This window comes from Salvelinus namaycush, chromosome 20, assembly GCF_016432855.1.
Source record: "Salvelinus namaycush isolate Seneca chromosome 20, SaNama_1.0, whole genome shotgun sequence".
NCBI lineage: Eukaryota > Metazoa > Chordata > Actinopteri > Salmoniformes > Salmonidae > Salvelinus > Salvelinus namaycush.
Genome location: NC_052326.1, coordinates 4,147,959 through 4,166,222, shown reverse-complemented (window position 1 = coordinate 4,166,222; position 18,264 = coordinate 4,147,959). Strand labels below are relative to the sequence as shown.

The following is an 18,264-nucleotide window of genomic DNA, read 5'->3' as shown; positions in this document are numbered from 1 at the left end:
CAATTTTTATACATCCCCGTTAGTGAGTATTTGACCTTTACAAAAATAATCCATCCACCTTACAAGTGTGGCATACCAAGAAGCCAATTAAACAGCATAATCATTACACAGGTGCACTTTGTGCTTGGGACAATAAAAGGCCACTCAAGTGTGCAGTTGTCGTCACACAACACAATGCTACAGATGTCTCAAGTTTTGATGGAGCTTGCAATTGGCATGCTGACTGCAGGAATGTCCACCAGAGTTATTGCCAGAGAATTACGGGATTGTCTGAGGAGGGGAAGGGGGGGTGCTCAGGAGTATTTCTGTCTGTAATAAAGCCCTTTTGTGGGGAAAAACCTATTCTGATTGGCTGGGCCAGTAGGTGGACCTGGCTCCCAAGTGGGCGGGCCTACCCCTGCCCAGTCATGTGAAATTCATAGCGTAGAACCTAATGCATTTATTTAAATTGACTGATTTCCTTTAATGAACTGTAACTCATTAAAATATTTGAAATTGCTGCATGTTGTGTTTATATTTTTGTTGAGTATATTTATGAACTCAAGCCTTGAGGCGAAGGAAGCTGTATCTCCAGTCATAACTTTAAAAAAAAAAGTTTTTAAAGACACCCATGTGTTTACACCAGTTGTTCTAATATGAGCAACTTAATTTATTCTAAAAACATTATTTGGAATCCAGTTGACATGGACAGACCCTCAAGGTTTACACAGGCAGGCAGCCCAATTCGGTACCTTTTTTTTATTACTATTTGGTCTTTTGATCAGATCAGCTCTTGTGTCAATAATTGAGCAAAAGATCAGAATTGTGCTGCCTGTGTAAACGTAGCCTATGTGTTCTGTCTGATTGTGACTAACCAGGCTGGGCAACTCCTACCTCACATTCCTCAAACATCAGGAACTTCCCCTTTAGAAAAAATACACCGTTATAGTCCCTCATTGAATCAACACCTATGTGGATAGGAGATTTCGTTCGAGGTTCAGTTGACAGCATGTGAGCTACTGGTCTCCACACTGAAACAGATCAGAGCTGTACGATGATATCTATTGGATACAGTTACATACTCAAACAGAAACATGTCTATCACTGTCAACCTGAAGAGGATCACCAATTTACCTGGGACGTATGATCGAAAAGTGGAGTTATCCTTTAGAGGTACATACGTGCAGTTATTTTGAGCTTTCAGGGATTCATCTTTCATGAATATGTTTGATGTGATTGTTTGCCATGAATGCAACTTATCCTCTGAACATTTATTGTATTTGATTGACATGAAAGTAAATGTTTGCTTTACCTGGATATGAAACCTGAGGTTTAACTAGATGAAAGAGGATAGTTTCATATTGGGTGGTGGTGTACATTTAGTAATCTTGTAGATCCACAAGTGTATTACAGTTGTTCTTGAATTCTGGTGACATTTGAAGCCATAAAGTGTTTGTTTATAATTACATTGTTAACAAACAATGGAGTGAATGCAACTTATCCACAAGCTTTTGGGTTCTGATCAAGTTAGACAGTTGAACTAAGTTATATTGTTTAAGAATCAATGGCTATATACAGTTGAAGTCGGAAGTTTACATACACTTAGGTTGGAGTCATTAAAACTCGTTTTTAAACCACTCCACAAATTTCTTGTTAACAAACTGTCATTTTGTCAAGTCGGTTAGGACATCTACTTTGTGCATGACACAAGTAATTGTTCCAACAATTGTTTATAGACAGATTTCACTTATAACTCACTGTATCACATTTCCAGTTGGTCAGAAGTTTACATACACTAAGTTGACTGTGCCTTTAAACAGCTTGGAAAATTACAGAACATGATGTCATGACTTTAGAAGCTTCTGACAGGCTAATTGACATCATTTGAGTCAATTGGAGGTGTACCCATGGATGTATTTCAAGGCCTACCTTCAAACTCAGTGCCTCTTTGCTTGACATCATGGGAATATCAAAAGAAATCAGCCAAGACCTCAGAAAAAAATTGTAGAGCTCCACAAGTCTGGTTCATCCTTGGGAGCAATTTACAAATGTCTGAAGGTACCACGTTCATCTGTACAAACAATAGTACACAAGTATAAACACCATGGGACCACACAGCCGCCATACCGCTCAGGAAGGAGACACGTTCTGTCTCCTAGAGATGAACGTGCTTTGGTGCGAAAAGTGCAAATCATTCCCAGAACAACAGCAAAGGACCTTATGAAGATGCTGGAGGAAACGGGTACAAAAGTATATATCCATAGTAAAACGAGTCCTATATCGACACAACCTGAAAGGGCGCTCAGCAAGGAAGAAGCCACTGCTCCAAAACCGCCATAAAAAGCCAGACTACGGTTTGCAACTGCACAAAGATCGTACTTTTTGGATAAATGTCCTCTAGTCTGATGAAACAAAAACACATCATTGTGTTTGGAGGAAAAAGGGGGAGGCTTGCCAGCTGTAGAACACCTTCCCAACCGTGAAGCACGGGGGTGGCAGCATCATGTTGTAGGGGTGCTTTGCTGCAGGAGGGACTGGTGCACTTCACAAAATAGATGGCATCATGGGGGAGGAAAAGTATGTGGATATATTGAAGCAACATCTCAAGACATCAGTCAGGAAGTTAAAGCTTGGTTGCAAATGGGTCTTCCAAATGGACAATGACCCCAAGCATACTTCCAAAGTTGTGGCAAAATGGCTTAAGGACAACAAAGTCAAGGTATTGGAGTGGCCATCACAAAGCCCTGACCTCAATCCTATAGAAGATTAGACTCAGTTACACCAGCTCTGTCAGGAGGAATGGGACAAAATTCTCCCAACGTATTGTGGAAAGCTTGTGGAAGACTAACCGAAACGTTTGACCCAAGTTAAACAATTTAAAGGCAATGCTACCAAATACTAATTGAGTGTATGTAAACTTCTGACCCACTGGGAATGTGATGAAAGAAATAAAAAATGAAAGAAATAATGATCGCTACTATTATTCTGACATTTCACATTCTTAAAATAAAATGGTGATCTTAACTGACCTAGACAGGGGATTATTTACTAGGATGAAATGTCAGGAATTGTGAAAAACTTAGTTTAAATGTATTTGGCTAAGGTGTATGTAAACTTTTGACTTCAACTGTATCATTCATTTAAAACTCAGAACATTTATGTAGATATAGCAGATTGCCCCTTTAAATGACGATCAAACCTAAGGTCATTAACCACTTAAAAATAATTTAATAGAGTGATATGATTAAGAATTTTGCTCACAATGTAATTTCCCTTCATTTAAATTGAGTTATACCAATGGCAATCAATTAAGACATCAAATGATCAATGCGATTAGCTAATAATCCTCTTTAATATAGACACCTCCCCCGATAACAGTTTGCCACTCAAGGTCCTTGTATATCTTTGTAATAGGTGATTTTCAAGGCGATAACACCAACAACAAAATTTAGGGATGATTTATATATATTTTTTAAACAAAGGTATTTTTAATAGGATTTTGTTTTTATTGATCTGTACAATACTTACTTTCTTGCATTCAAAATGATAGATATACTATAAATTCCCTAATGTCAGTACAACTGTACTGGATTACTACTGGGATGAGCCAAGTACCTTAAGCAAATCATAATGTTTTGTAGTATAAAGGACCTGCATTATGTTGTATCAATGGTAAACAGTTCAATATAAACAAAAACATGTATGATGTGTAACTATTTGCCATTTTAAAGTGTGTTTCATGGTTGCAAAGGAGGGGGACGCAAATGCCACTGCAATTCAAGAACTACCCATTCAATTACTTACAAGAAAACAGTGTCTTATTAAAACTACGGTGGTTAATATACTTATTTTCGAGTGTAATTATGTCTACTGTTTGTTTTCTGTCCTACAGTATATTCATACAGTGTGTGTAATATGTCTCCAGTCTTCTCAGCATATTTATCCATTTTCTAGGTTTTACCCACAAAACCAAGATTCTTCAGTGTGAAAATTTAGCCATTTTCAATGAGGTAAGATCCTTCTTGAATTAAATATTTGGCCCAGTATCAGGGTTGTAGTCAATTTGAGTTGGAATCATTCAATTCAGGATTTTCAAAACATTTTTTAAATCTCCTTTTCAGTTTATTAAAAAGAGATGCCTTTTTCAATTATTGTAACGGAATTTCAGTTGACTTCCTAAATGGACTTCAATTCGAATTGACCCCAACCCCAAGCCTACAGTAGGTACCAGTCTCTTTAGCTTATCCACTCCCTGTAATCCATGTCATGTGTCAAAGAGACTGGCCTTTCTGCCATCGTTAAATATAAACATCGATTATCCAAAAATATTTGAACTCATCACTTTTTTCTCCACAGAACACGTTGGTATCTGGTGGCGCTAAGCAACCATTTGCTTGTCCAGACGAAACCAGTTTGTCAAAAGTTGCTAGCTCACGTTTTAATTCTCAAACAAAATAAATACTGCAATTCCAACCACAAAACGTCTTAGTTTTAAGCCTCAAAATACAGCTTAATCCATCAGCCAAGCAATTTATTAACTTGATCTCCACTATAAAAAACATATAGACATGATCTAACACTTATTTTAGACTAATATTTAGTTTTCAACAGCGGATTTGTATAAAACTTGCTGTCTATCTCCGACATTTTCAACATTGTTTCAAGATTCAAATTCGATCTCCAGCTGTCCCATAGTAATGAACGAGTCGGGACGAGACATGCAGGCAGCGTTTCTCAGCCAGTCGAAATCATGAATCAACAGGCATAATTTTTATGGATATATACAAATAAATGTAAATTGAAAAAAGGTCAAATGAAACAAAGTGTAACTAGTTTGCAGTCTCCAGCATCAGTTTGAAGTGATTGTGTTAGCTGTGTTGTTGGCTAGCTCCTCTGAACAACAGTGTCCTGACGAATGAGCAGATTTTCTACGGCAGGCGAAATTGCGCCTCATTAGCTCATTGTAATGGATGTATCCAAATAAATGTCACTAGAAAACAGTTTAAACAAATGCAAATGCAGCTACTTTGCTGTTATTCTGGCTGCACTTTTTGACGTGACTAAGTTAGCCGTGGTTGGCTAGCTACCAAGCAAGGGATAAGAACTTTGCCAGCAAGTATATCAATGGAATTTTTAGCCAAGATTTAGAACGAACAACTGGGATACAGTCCATGGATACAGAACAAAAAGACTGAAAGACTGGGTCGCGTCTCTGGCAACCAGCCGGCTTGGGTATCAACCCTAGATTTGTGTCGGGACTATATATTGTGGACGGATGAAATAGTATGAATACATTTATCAAAATAACGTTTTTAATGAAAATATGTCTATCATTATTTGAATATATTGGTAACCCGTTGTATAAAAGTGATAATGCCCTTGGAGCTGGTGTTTGGAGGATATATTGGCACGGTTTGCCGCACACCCGTGCCAATATATCCAACCAAACACCTGCTTTTCGGGCTTTATCACATAATTATATCATGGTATTGTTGAATACTCGTTTCTGATTGGCTTGAAGGGAATTCTAGAGCATGCATTATTTCCCGATAACGCACAGTATATCAGCACGGTAGAATTCAATGGCTTTAGTTCAATCTTACATGTTCTATGTTTAAGCTGCTTTTGAAAGCAAAAGTCGAATTGAAAACATTATTGGCATTGTTGAATTCAATTTTCATAATAGCAAGCTAGGACTGATGGTTTGGTTACCAAAACAACTACTGTAGCTAGCTATCTAGTGAACCTGCTACCTACTTCAGTGGATGTTGAACACATTTTTACCTGCAAAATAAACATGCAAAGCATGTGCGTCGTACGGAAAATGTGGGTTAGACATCTGGCAGAACAAAACGCATATGCAGCTGGTGAACATCGAGGATATTACACGACGCAACTTGCACACAAATGTAGTTGCTTTTTGATTGCTATGTGAAACACCCCCCTGCAACTATTAAGCAACTTATCTGCAACTTGGTTGGATTCAGTTGAAACTTTTCAACTTTGGGCAACTAGTTCCACTACTTTAACCTGATCCTACCCCAGGCCAATGGCCTGAGAGGACAGGACACTACCACTCAACACACTCTGTAACTCTTCTTAATTAAAATCTTGTACCCTGTCACGAGAATTATGTTCTCAGTGTTCATAAACCCAATTCAATTAACTACTCAGTCTGCGACCCAGAATTTGTAAGATACTGGTTGAAATTAAACAGACGGAGGCCCCTGCTATGATAGTCAAAATGTTTATTCACGGGCGTGCTCCCTCGTTGTACAAAACCATTCATTTTATACTAGCTTCTTACGCAAATACTTTTGCACACAAACAGAATTCATACGCACACACATTTGCACACAAACAGTAGGTATCCTACGCACATACTGTATCAATACCCAGCCGACAAAGATTAGGGACCGTGAGAAGCACTCCCTGTCCTTTCCCAAATCTCTCAGTGGCCCCTAGCCAAGGTCGGCACCGAATCTTGCTCAGACAGTCTGTGTCTAGGACACCTTAGAGACATATTGTACAGATATATTGTTTTACCCTAATTCTGACTAAAACTACACATATCATTTATTATAATTTTACTGACTAAGACTACACCCATCATTAATAATAATTTGATGATTCTAATGTATTTCATTAATGATTCTAATCAATTACATACAATTATATAGTTTCAGGGTGGAATATTCTAATCATTCATTTAAACATATAAATTCCATCAACATACCCCCACGTACTTCTCTGCAGCTGCCACAACAACTACCTAGTTTCTGTGATTTAAGTTCCATTTCTGCTGTGCAGTTGATAACCATTGCTATAAACGCTAAGAAGCCAACCTTACTGAAGCATATTTCACTCATTGGCTTATCCCTCTGTGTTCGCACAGATCTACTATTCACAGGGATCCTCTCAGAATCCCTCACCCTTGACGTATCATCCTCTACTTTCATCACTGCTTCAGCATACCACACTTTTTGCACTACTCTGACTTTAGCCACCTCAACCTGCCTCTCTCGCTCCGACATGTGCAGTTGACACACACAAATTTATCCACCGAGTCTACACAGTCCTCTATCCCATGCCCTCCTGCACACTTCCCACATCTTAGAATCTCCCTCCTACACACTGCTGTGACATGACCATAAACGTTGCCCTTGAAACAGCGCAGTGGATTCGCCACAAAAGCTTTAAGAAGATAACTGATATGTCCTAACGTGACCTCTTCTGGTAAAGACTGACTCAAAACTCAAAAGGACTGACAGTGACTCCTCTGTTTCACCATGCTCCCCACCGGGTCAAACGGTGGGCATCACGAACATCAGGAATCTTCAACTTGAATTGTTCCACCTCCACACTTAACACTACCACAGAAATCACTCCCCTCAATGGTGCCCTGTACCTAAGCGCAAAGCAAGATACAGGTCTTTCCCCAAGTTGCATCGCATGGAGCGCCTGCTCCCTCTGATCTGAAGACACACAAACAAACATCACAAGTCCACTTTGGATTTGTGCAACTAATTGCAAGCAACAGCCAATCAAAACGAATGCTTTTGTCACATGATCCATTCGAAGGTTCGGAACTCCGGCCCAGTTGTCATGTCAACAACACAGCTGTCAGTGCTGCAGAACCGTAATCAAGGTGGACATATGAGACATTACCCAAACGGAAGCTGTATAAATAAATACTGGCATGAGGGCTAGTGAAGGTTTATGTACATGGTTTGGAAGTCAGTAGCTTTCCATCCAATTGGCAACGGATTTTCATGAGAATATTCTAGAATCTGCATAAAGAAAATATGAGCACTTTCCACCAAATGGACTTGTTGCAGATAAAATCAGTGCGTTACGTTCGATATGCTTCCATTGTATTTTAAAGTCTACCGATAGTTTTGTCACAAAAACGGTTGCATTAAATAGCAAATGTGCCTACTCTGGTCTTGGCACCTGCGCTCTAGACAGTAGCTCGCAGATACAGTGCGGGTAGGTTGTGCGGGTTGTCTAGTCTACATGGGGATATTATTACATATCTGACTGTTAATCTAACTGCACTGTCCAATTTACAGTAGCTATTACAGTGAAAGAATACCATGCTATTGTTTGAGGAGAGTGTGCAATTATGAACTTGAACATGTATTAATAAACCAATTAGGCACATTTGGGCCGTCTTTATACAACATTTTGAACATGTATGCAATCGTTCATTGGATCAGTCTAAAACTTTGCACATACACTGCTGCTATGTAGTGGCCAAAATCTAAATTGCGCCTGGGCTGGAATAATACATTATGGCCTTTCTCTTGCATTTCAAAGATGATGGTACAAAAAAATATATATATGCATGTTTTTTTCTTTGTATTATATTGTCTTTTACCAGATCTAATGTGTTATATTATCCTACATTAATTTCACATTTCCACAAACTTCAAAGTGTTTCCTTTCAAAATGTATCAAGAATATTCATACTTGTTACTTTTATCTCTTATTCTTATCCGTATTTTTTTAAACTGCACTATCGGTTAGGGGCTCGTAAGTAAGCATTTCACTGTAAGGTCTACACCTGTTGTATTCGGCACGTGACTAATACAATTTGATTTGATTAGAAGAATATGCATATGCTTGCTTCAGGTCCTGAGCTACAGGCAGTTAGATTTGGGTATGTCATTTTGGCGGAAAATTTAAAAAAATGGATCCGATCCTTTAGAGGTTTTAAGCATTGGTCATCATGACATCAAAAAGTATTGGAAAGCAGCATCAAGCTGTATTTACAATGGTGTTTGTTCTTCACTGGTTGCCCATTTCTTGTGGGAACAGGTCACAAATCTTGCTGCCGTGATGGCACTATGGGAGTTTATCAAAATTGGGTTTGTTTTTTAATTCTTTGTGGCTCTGTGTAATATGAGGGAAATATGTGTCTCTAATATGGTCATACATTGGGCAGGAGGTTAGGAACTGCAGCTGTTTCCACCACATTTTGTGGGCAGTGTGCACATGGCCTGTCTTCTCTTGAGAGCCAGGTCTGCCTACGGTGGCCTTTCTCAGTTGCAAGGCTATGCTCACTGAGTCTGTACATAGTCAAAGCTTTCCTTAAGTTTTGGTCAATCACAGTGGTCAGGTATTCTCTCTGTTTAGGGCCAAATAGCATTCTAGTTTACTAAGTTTTTTTGTTAATTCTTTCCAATGTGTCAAGTAATTATCTTTTTGTTTTCTCATTATTTGGTTGGGTTTAATTGTGTTAATGTCCTGGAGGTCTGTGGGGTCTTTTTGTGTTCGTGAACAGAGCCCCAGGAACAGCTTGCTCTCTCTCTTCTTACTTCTCCAGGTTCTTTGTATGATCTTTTATTAGCAATGCTATCACTACTTGTAGGTTGGATGGAGCTCAAGGCTCTTCTCTCTGTGAGTCATCAAGTTGTCATTTACCTTACTGGTAATGGGTGGACATTCTCCACACATAGCAAACACGGGTGTTACGCTCACAGTGGCACTGGGTGACACAAGCATGCACACACCAATACAGACAGAGAGAGAGAGAGACTGGGGTTAACCTTTCACAAACACAAATGGAAGGTGGTACTGAATCAACATCAGGAGTCTCCATGTCCCTCGTAAAGAAACGTATTCGGTTTCTTGTTTGCATTCGCAGTTGTTGAGGGTTAGTTAGTGGCAGTTATCGACTGCTAATGATGTTTGATTGATGCTATTATACAATTTGAACAGACACATGCATGATCCCATTTTATGGTGTTACTGTTTTCCTGAACAGTTTTTTTACAAATATATTTACAGCGGAACAACAATGAACTAATGCCTGAAAAGTTTTGCAGAAATTCCAATCATGTTGGTCCCTCTTTAGCAAAACTTTAAATACAGATGTCATCAGTGACTTTTAAGTGTTTTGTTTACAAAATACAAAGTTCACTTCTGTCCTGGGATCCTGGAAAGGGCAAGCAAATGTGTGATTGATGAGAGAATATCGCCCCCTCACAAATTACTAACAGCTGTTCCATACTCTTGAATGTCTCCATTTCTGCAGCACTTCAGGTGGCCACACTATGGGAAGGTCATCAAGCACGAGGTACTCTCTGTCAGTGTGTACAACTGCAGCAAGGTTTTCAGCAACAGGTCAGTCTACAGATCATATGACGTAACAGTGAAATGCAAGGCCACACATATCAATAGTGGTTCTCTTTCAAATAATTGTTCGATATCTCACGATATCTCTCTTTGGGCTATCACCACTTCTGTCGAAGACAGACAGGCTGCGCTGCGACCGGGAGGGACCCTTCTGACCCTCCCCCTTTATAAGTCGTTGCGTGTGAAACAAAGAGGCTCTCGAAACTAGGCTAGCTAACACTGCAAAGCTAAGATAACTAGGCTAGCTAAAACTGCAAAGCGAGCTAACCAAGCTAGCTAACTCGTCAAGGCAAACTAGCTAACGTAAACTCACCCCAACCGTACAAATGTGCACAACCGCGACATTCAAACGAGGCTGCAAAGAAAACTAATGGGACTGTAGCGACTGTGTTGACTTCAAAATCTGGGGTGTGAACTACGTTTCTATTCAAGCGTTGATCGACATGGTAATGGCTCTATAGTATTGGAGAAAAGTTGAAAAAACTGACCGTTACATTGCGACGTGTCATGCCGTAACGTACAGCACGCATAAAGCAACTATTTCTGTCTTACAATCTCTCTCCACCAGGTGTAGCACTTCTCTCATTGTTTAAAAACAAGAAATGGACAGTGACAGGGGTAAGGGGGGGATACCTAGTCATATTTTGTGTCATCACTGCAAGCGATCAGGACTCTCAAAGCCACTGTTTACTTCTGAAGATCACTTTAGCACCGTCCTAAAAACCCAATTCAAATTCATAATGACACATTATATAAACTCTTTATAGTGTTTTATTTACATTTTAGAGGGGATAAGGTGATAAGTTGGACAGATCGAGTGAAAAAAAGCCGTTTCCCCACACGACATCTCTCCTTCTCACTATCACGCATTAGTTTTGCTTCCCCACCCGCCATTTTTAAAAAGACCCGACGGAGCTCATTGCCTTCCTGAATCATGCAGAAACAGGCAGCGTGGAGGTCTCGACATCGATTTTGTTGGAAAGGGGAGAAATTGTGCTTTACAATGGTATTGACATTACAGTTGATCTGGAAGTGTTACGTTTTTTGGGAGCTAAAATAAGGTAAATTGTACGATGTACAAAAGTGAGTGAATTTACGTTACCGCTTCTAGCTAGTCCTACCCACCAATGGTGGAATTACTATCCAGCTCCCTTGTTTAGCGCACCTAGCATTCACTCATTTTGTGCTAACTGCCCTGTCCAACCGGTGCTACAGTCAAAGGGACATGAAAGACGCCACCCACGCGGCTTTCTTCGGCTAGCTTTGTGCTAGCTCAAGCTAGGCTACTAGCCCATGAGGCAAATGCCAGCTAGCTAACTACCAGTTTAACTAACTAACAGCTTAGCTAAAACTAAAGACTCACAGCTAACCTTGTGCTTACTAGACTGACCCACCTCATGGTGATAAGGTCAGAGAAACTCCAAAAGTGAAGGAAGACGCCATCCATGTTGCTTTCCCGCGGCTTAAGCTAGGTTACTAGCCCACACAGCTAACATCAGCCAGCTAACTGCTGTCTAGCAACTGATAGCTTAGCTCTCGTATTTATTTCACCTAGCAATCAGTTGCTTTGTGCTTACTAATGGAACCAGTCCCATCACACGGTGATCTGGTCTGACGAGATTACGAAAAATAGGCTAGCTAACGCACCAAGGCGAGCTGTGCCACTGCTAGCTTAAGCTAGGCCAAATGCGCACACGGTTTACCTCTGCTAGCACACTACTAGCTTAGCTCTCTTGTATGGGCTAAAGCCCACACGGCTAATGTCAGCTAGCTTACAAAGCTACCAAACTTTCTCCCTGCTATATGGCTACCCTCACCCCATTCACAAGTCAACTCTAACAAGGCTAAGGACCCCGCACCTCGTCCGTGCGCATGCAGGTCTTTGATTTCAGACAAGGATTCATATCCCCTTTGTATTTCATGTCTGGGGGTTGAGCAGGGCCAAGTCTTGTTCAATAACCCTGAATCTTGCTCGCATTGTAGTGTGCTGCTAGGGGAAAAAGTCTACAGCTTTTTTTTTACCAACAGAGTACCTGTCAAGGGCTGCTCTAGTTCGGATATGTAATTGAATAAAAGAGCTCAGACTGCTGACAGCTAGCTAAATACTGCTAGCTCAGCTAAATTAAACGCTGTGTGTTACCACGCTCAAGCCCATGGGTAAGGGCATGTTAAAACAGCCCCAGGCTAAGCTGGGGTAACATCACAGTTGTCACCAAGCACTGTTCCTACTCCAAGGGCCTAGTTATTTAAATGTAGAGGGTGAATCTCTAGAACGCCACTAGAGTGTCGGAGCACACCATCTCTGTCATCAAGCTTGTGGACCGCTCACTGCCAAAATAGAGAATTGATGCGCATGTGCAGTTCATCCCTGTGCACTATCCACGATTGCGAGGGGATGCAGGGTTCAGTTCGGCATTAAACCACCCATTTTCTACTGGATAAATCTTCCATCCTCATCCAGATCAGCTAGCCCTCTGGGCCTGGCCCGTGAATGGATGAATCTAAATGCGACAGGCCTGCCACTTAAGGTTGTTGTGGGTGCCAGGGCCCCTTTCACATGTTCACTGTATGACAATAAGTGCTGTGTATCCGAAGTGATATGCTTTTTACAAAACAATACAGGAGGAAAACATCCACTTGTATGTAATTTTATGAAGGGTGTGCATCGTTTATGCCCAGTTTAAAGCCTTTAGTCCCGCCATGGGACCCCAAGCCGAATACAACAGGTGTAGTAGACCTTACCGTGAAATGCTTACTTACAAGCCCTTTACCAACAATGCAGTTTTAAGAAAAATAAGAGTTAAGAAAATATTTACTAAACTAAAGTAAATAAATGTAACACAATAAAATAACAATAATGAGCTATATATAAAGCATTGGGAAAGTATTCAGACCCCTTGACTTTTTCCAGATTTTGTTACATTTCAGCCTTATTCTAAAATGGATTAAATAAAGAAAGATCTTTATCAATCTACACACAATACCCCATAATGACAAAGCGAAAACAGTTTTCTAGTTTTTATTTTAGCAAATGTATTAAAAATAAAAACAGAAATACTTTATTTACATAAGTATTCAGACCCTTTGCTATGAGACTCGAAATTGAGCTCAGGTGCATCCTGTTTCCATTGATCATCCTTGAGAATTTTCCTCAACTTGATTGGAGCCCATCTGTGGTAAATTCAATTCATTGGACATGATTTAGACATAACCTGTCTATATAAGGTCCCACAGTTGACAGTGCATGTTAGAGCAAAAACCAAGCCACGAGGTCGAAGGAATTGTCCGTAGAGCTCAGAGACAGGATTGTGTCGAGGCACAGATCTGTGGAAGGGTACTATAACATTTCTGCAGCATTGAAGGTCCCCAAGAACACAGTGGCCTCCATCATTCTTAAATGGAAGAAGTTTGGAACCACCAAGACTCTTCCTAGAGCTGGCCACCTGGCCAAACTGAACAATTGGGGGAGAAGGGCCTTGGTCAGGGCGGTGACCAAGAACCTGATGGTCACTCTGACAGAGCTCTAGAGGTCATCTGTGGAGATGGGAGAAACTTCCAGAAGGACAAACATACCTGCAGCACTCCACCAATCAAGCATTTAAGGTAGATTGGCCAGACGGAGGCCACTCCACAGTAAAAGGCACATGACAGCCCGCTTGGAGTTTGCCAAAAAACAAGACTCTCAAACCATGAGAAACAAGATTCTCTGGTCACGTCTGCCAAGCGTCACGCCTGGAGGAAACCTGGCACCATCCCTACTGTGAAGCATGGTGGTGAAAGCATCATGCCGTGGGGATGTTTTTCAGTGGCAGGGACTGGGAGACTAGTCAGGATCAAGGCAAAGATGAACGGAGTAAAGTACAGAGAGTTCCTTGATGAAAACCTGCTCCAGAGCGCTCAGGACCTCAGACTAGGGCAAAAGTTCACCTTCCAACAGGACAATGACCCTAAGCACACAGCCAAGACAATGCAGGTGTGACTTCGGGACAAGTCTCAATGTCCTTGAGTGGACCAACAAGAGCCCGATCGCACATCTCTGAAGAGACCTGAAAATAGCTGTGCAGTAACGCTCCACATCCAACCTGACAGAGCTTGAGACAATCTGCAGAGAAGGATGGGAGAAACTTCCCAAATACAGGTGTTCCAAGCCTGTAGCGTCATACCCAAGAAGGCTCAATGCTGTAATCGCTGCCAAAGGTGCTTCAACAAAGTGCTGAGTAAAGGGTCTGAGTACTTATGTGATATTTCATTTTTTATTTTATAATAAATGTGCTAAAATGTATAAAAACCTGTTTTTCTTTTGTCATTATGGGGTATTGTGTGTAGACTGATGAGGAAAATATACAATTTAATCAATTTTAGAATAAGGCTTTAACATAACAAACTGTGGAAAAAGTAAAGTGGTCAAGTCAATTTGCGGGGTTATGGGTTAGTCGAGGTATTTGAGGTAATATGTACATGTAGGTAGGGGTAAAGTGACTATGTATACAGTTGAAGTCAGAAGTTTACATACACTTAGGTTGGAGTCATTAAAATTCGTTTATCAACCACTCCACAAATTTCTTGTTAACAAACTATAGTTTTGGCAAGTTGGTTAGGACATCTACTTTGTGCATGACACAAGTAATTTTTCCAACAATTGTTTACAGACAAATTATTTCACTTATAATTCACTGTATCACAATTCCAGTGGGTCAGAAGTTTACATACACAAAGTTGACTGTGCCTTTAAACAGATTGGAAAATTCCAGAAAATGATGTCATGGCTTTAGAAGCTTCTGACAGGCTAATGTTTAAATGTATTTGGCTAAGGTGTATGTAAACTTCCGACTTCAACTGTAGATAATAAACAGCGAGTAGGAGCAGCGTAAAAAAAGGGGGGGGGGGTCAATGCAAATAGTCCGGATAGCCATTTGATTAGCTGTTCAGTAGTCTATGGCTTCGGGGTAGAAGCTGTTAAGGAGCCTTTTGGACCGAGACTTCGGCACTCTTTTACCGCTTGCCATGCGGTAGCGGAGAGAACAGTCTATGACTTGGGTGACCAGAGTCTTTGAAACATGTTTGGGCCTTCCTCTGACACCACCTGGTATAGAGGTCCTAAATTGCAGGAAGCTTGGCCCCAGTGATGTACTGGGCCGTACGCACTACCCTCTGTAGCACTTTGAGGCGGTGATGCAACCAGTCAGGATGCTCTCGATGGTGCAGCTGTATAACTTTCTGAGGATCTGACGACCCATGCCAAATATTTTAAGTCTCCTGAGGGGGAATATGTGTTGTCGTGCCCTCTTCACGACTGTCTTGATGTGTTTGGACCATGATAGTTTGTTGGTGATGTGGACACCAAGGAACTTGAAACTCTCAACCTACTCCACTACAGCCCCGTCGATGAGAATGGGGGCGTGCTCGGCCCTCATTTTCCTGTAGTCCGTGATAATTTCCTTTGTCTTGATCACATTGAGGGAGAGGTTGTTGTCCTGGCACCACACTGCCAGGTCTCTGACCTCCTCCCTATAGGCTGTCTAAATGGTGTCGGTTATCAGGCCTACCACCGTTGTGTTCTCAGCAAACTTAATGATGATATTGGAGTCGTGCTTGGCCACAGCAGTCATGTGTAAACAAGGAGTACAGCAGTACAGGAAGGGACTGAGCACACACCCCTGTCTATTGTGCTCTAAGCTACAGTATTTCACAGCGGCCTTTAGAGCCGATGGAAAGCGAGAGTGCCTCTCTTTCAAAACAGCTTTGCTACTTGCCCTTACTTCTGCAAATCAATACGTGTGTGAGCTGCATGCAGTTCATCACTCGTGTCTGCAATTTGCCCTGGGGTTATCTAAGGTTACCCTACAGCCTGTCCTACAATTGCTTCAGATTAGAATGCTTTTCACCCACCGCCTTTCTCCTCTCTGGAGGAAGAACAGCTCTATCATTTTTGTCCAGTGCGCACTTTACGCATCTATATGGACAGGAGGAGAGTTTTAAGGAGGAGTAACCAGCTTTTTGTCTCCCCGGCACCTCCTCACACAAGTAAACCTCTCCGCTGTCCAACCTGTCAACCTTACAGTATGTAGAGTTTGTGACCAACCTTTCTTCACTGAGGGGAAAAATAAATCCCAACAAAAGACAAATGCTGAATTTAATCTAATGTTTAATTCAATTGATATATATAATATGCATATATGGAGGGGTGGTCCAACGCTGTTTGACCGTGATGTCTCCCTCAGGCTCCTGGGTAAATTAATCATCAGCCTCCAGCATGTGGTGACCTCTGGGAGACTGATACTCCGAGAGCCACTGACAGACAGCAACCACAGCCTGACAAATGTAAGTCAAACACATACACCAGTGGAGGCTTCTGCAGGGAGGATACCGAGAATGAACCTCCACTTTACTGTAGAATGCATTTTTTAAACGTACGATCCTGGTACACACATACACAACACATACACACACACACACATGTTTATTTATCTATAAAGGCACTTTTTTATATACTTCATGTGTTCAGATATACATTGAGCTGGACGTACGATACCACCCTGTGCAAGGTGCTGCCGGTGGATGGGAGGGTGAGGAATTCCTCAATGTGGAAGACAATGATGAGTGAGTGAAAGAATAGTATGTAGAATACTGCACCATTTTGTCCACCATATTTGTCTATATTTGATAACAGATTGCATACTCACCGACGTTGTTATGTTATTCCTAATGTTGATGAATTAATATATCATTATATTTCAAAAAAAATCTTCAAGTCACATATCAAACTCTCTTCTCATTTTCTCTCCTTTCCCCCTTTCTCAGCTCAGGACTTGTTATCAGAAACTCAGGTTTTGCTGAGCCTAGGTAAGTCCTAGACACTGTAATTGAGAGATTATTGAGGAGTGCTCAAATTTGATTGATGCCATTCTGAGATAAGATCACATTCAGTGAACTCTAGTCATATGGAAAGTTTCTGTGGACGATTTCTCAAGTTTTAGACATTTTGTTCATTTGTCCAGACACCTGTATTTGTATTTCTTATTGTATTTCATATGACAATGATCCAAATTATGATACTCTGACTCTCAGGTCAAAGCAGAGTCTGCGACCCGAGAAACTCGACCGAGAGACCAGGAAATTAGGGCGCGGTCTGGTCAAAACCGGGGATGAGGATGATGAAGACGATGACGAGGATGAGGACGATTATGATATATCAGACATGGAGTCTGCCAACATAATTTTCACTCCCATTTTAAGGTGTTTTTTTCTTCTCATGTTTCTGTAGAGGGATTTTTAGACACAGTAGTTTACGTTGAAAACGATTATATTTTTATGCTGAGTTGTCTGTGTTTTAGTCGTTGCAGACCTCTTTCTAAGCATGTGCTTGCCGCCATACCTCGAGTACAGAGCTTCCAGGTGAGTGATGAAAGTTATGGAGGAGAAGGCAAAGGAAAAGTTTCCCCCAACACCATTATTAAGAGATGCTTATTTCACCCTTTAAAAAGCACTGGTTTATGTAATATTTGACAAAGTGGGTTATGTCACATTTGACATTGGTGGTTATGTCACACAGTTATGTCACATTTATGAATCCTTGATAGAGCATGACATACAGTTCTAGATGATTTGTGACACAATAATATAGTGATTTTGAAGCCTTTATTAATGCTTGATAAGGCCTTCATGAATTGCACTTAATTTAAAGCGGGACAAAGTTGAATCCATCTAATCTTTATGATCACACCATTATTTGTCCCATGAAAAACTTAATTTCAAGACCAGCATCTTAAAGTCTCTTTCGCTCTTTCTCTCAGGTTAATGTGAATGTATTGGAGGCCCAGAAACTGGTGGGCGTGAACATAAACCCAGCCGTGTACATCAGAGTGGGAGAAGTGAAGAAGAAAACCGCTACACAGAAGTCCACCAACTGTCCATTCTACAATGAGGTGGACTATTTAACCCTGCGTCTCAGGGGTGTAGAATATACACTCAACACCATTTGTATTTGGACAGTGAAGCTAAAATGTTAAATGTGTCTTTATACTCCAGCATTTTGAATTTGAAATCAAATATTTCATATGAGGCGACATTTCAGAATGTCACCTTTTATTTGAGGGTATTTTCATGCATATCTTTTTCACCAGATATTGTTTTGCTCAATAGGAA

At 40.8% G+C, this 18,264-nt stretch overlaps 1 protein-coding gene across 1 annotated transcript in view; it reads left to right on the top strand.

The window, feature by feature from the left end:
* Positions 1-964: 964 nt before the first annotated feature.
* Positions 965-18,264, top strand: part of fer1l4 (fer-1 like family member 4) — a 103,647-nt gene continuing 86,347 nt past the window's right edge. The window contains exons 1-9 of the mRNA XM_039015590.1: positions 965-1,152; positions 3,934-3,989; positions 10,019-10,107; positions 16,341-16,440; positions 16,625-16,719; positions 16,921-16,962; positions 17,188-17,355; positions 17,454-17,514; positions 17,913-18,044. Coding sequence (XP_038871518.1) covers positions 1,074-1,152; positions 3,934-3,989; positions 10,019-10,107; positions 16,341-16,440; positions 16,625-16,719; positions 16,921-16,962; positions 17,188-17,355; positions 17,454-17,514; positions 17,913-18,044 — 822 coding nt within the window. The 5' untranslated portion in view covers positions 965-1,073. The remainder of the gene's footprint in view (positions 1,153-3,933; positions 3,990-10,018; positions 10,108-16,340; positions 16,441-16,624; positions 16,720-16,920; positions 16,963-17,187; positions 17,356-17,453; positions 17,515-17,912; positions 18,045-18,264) is intronic.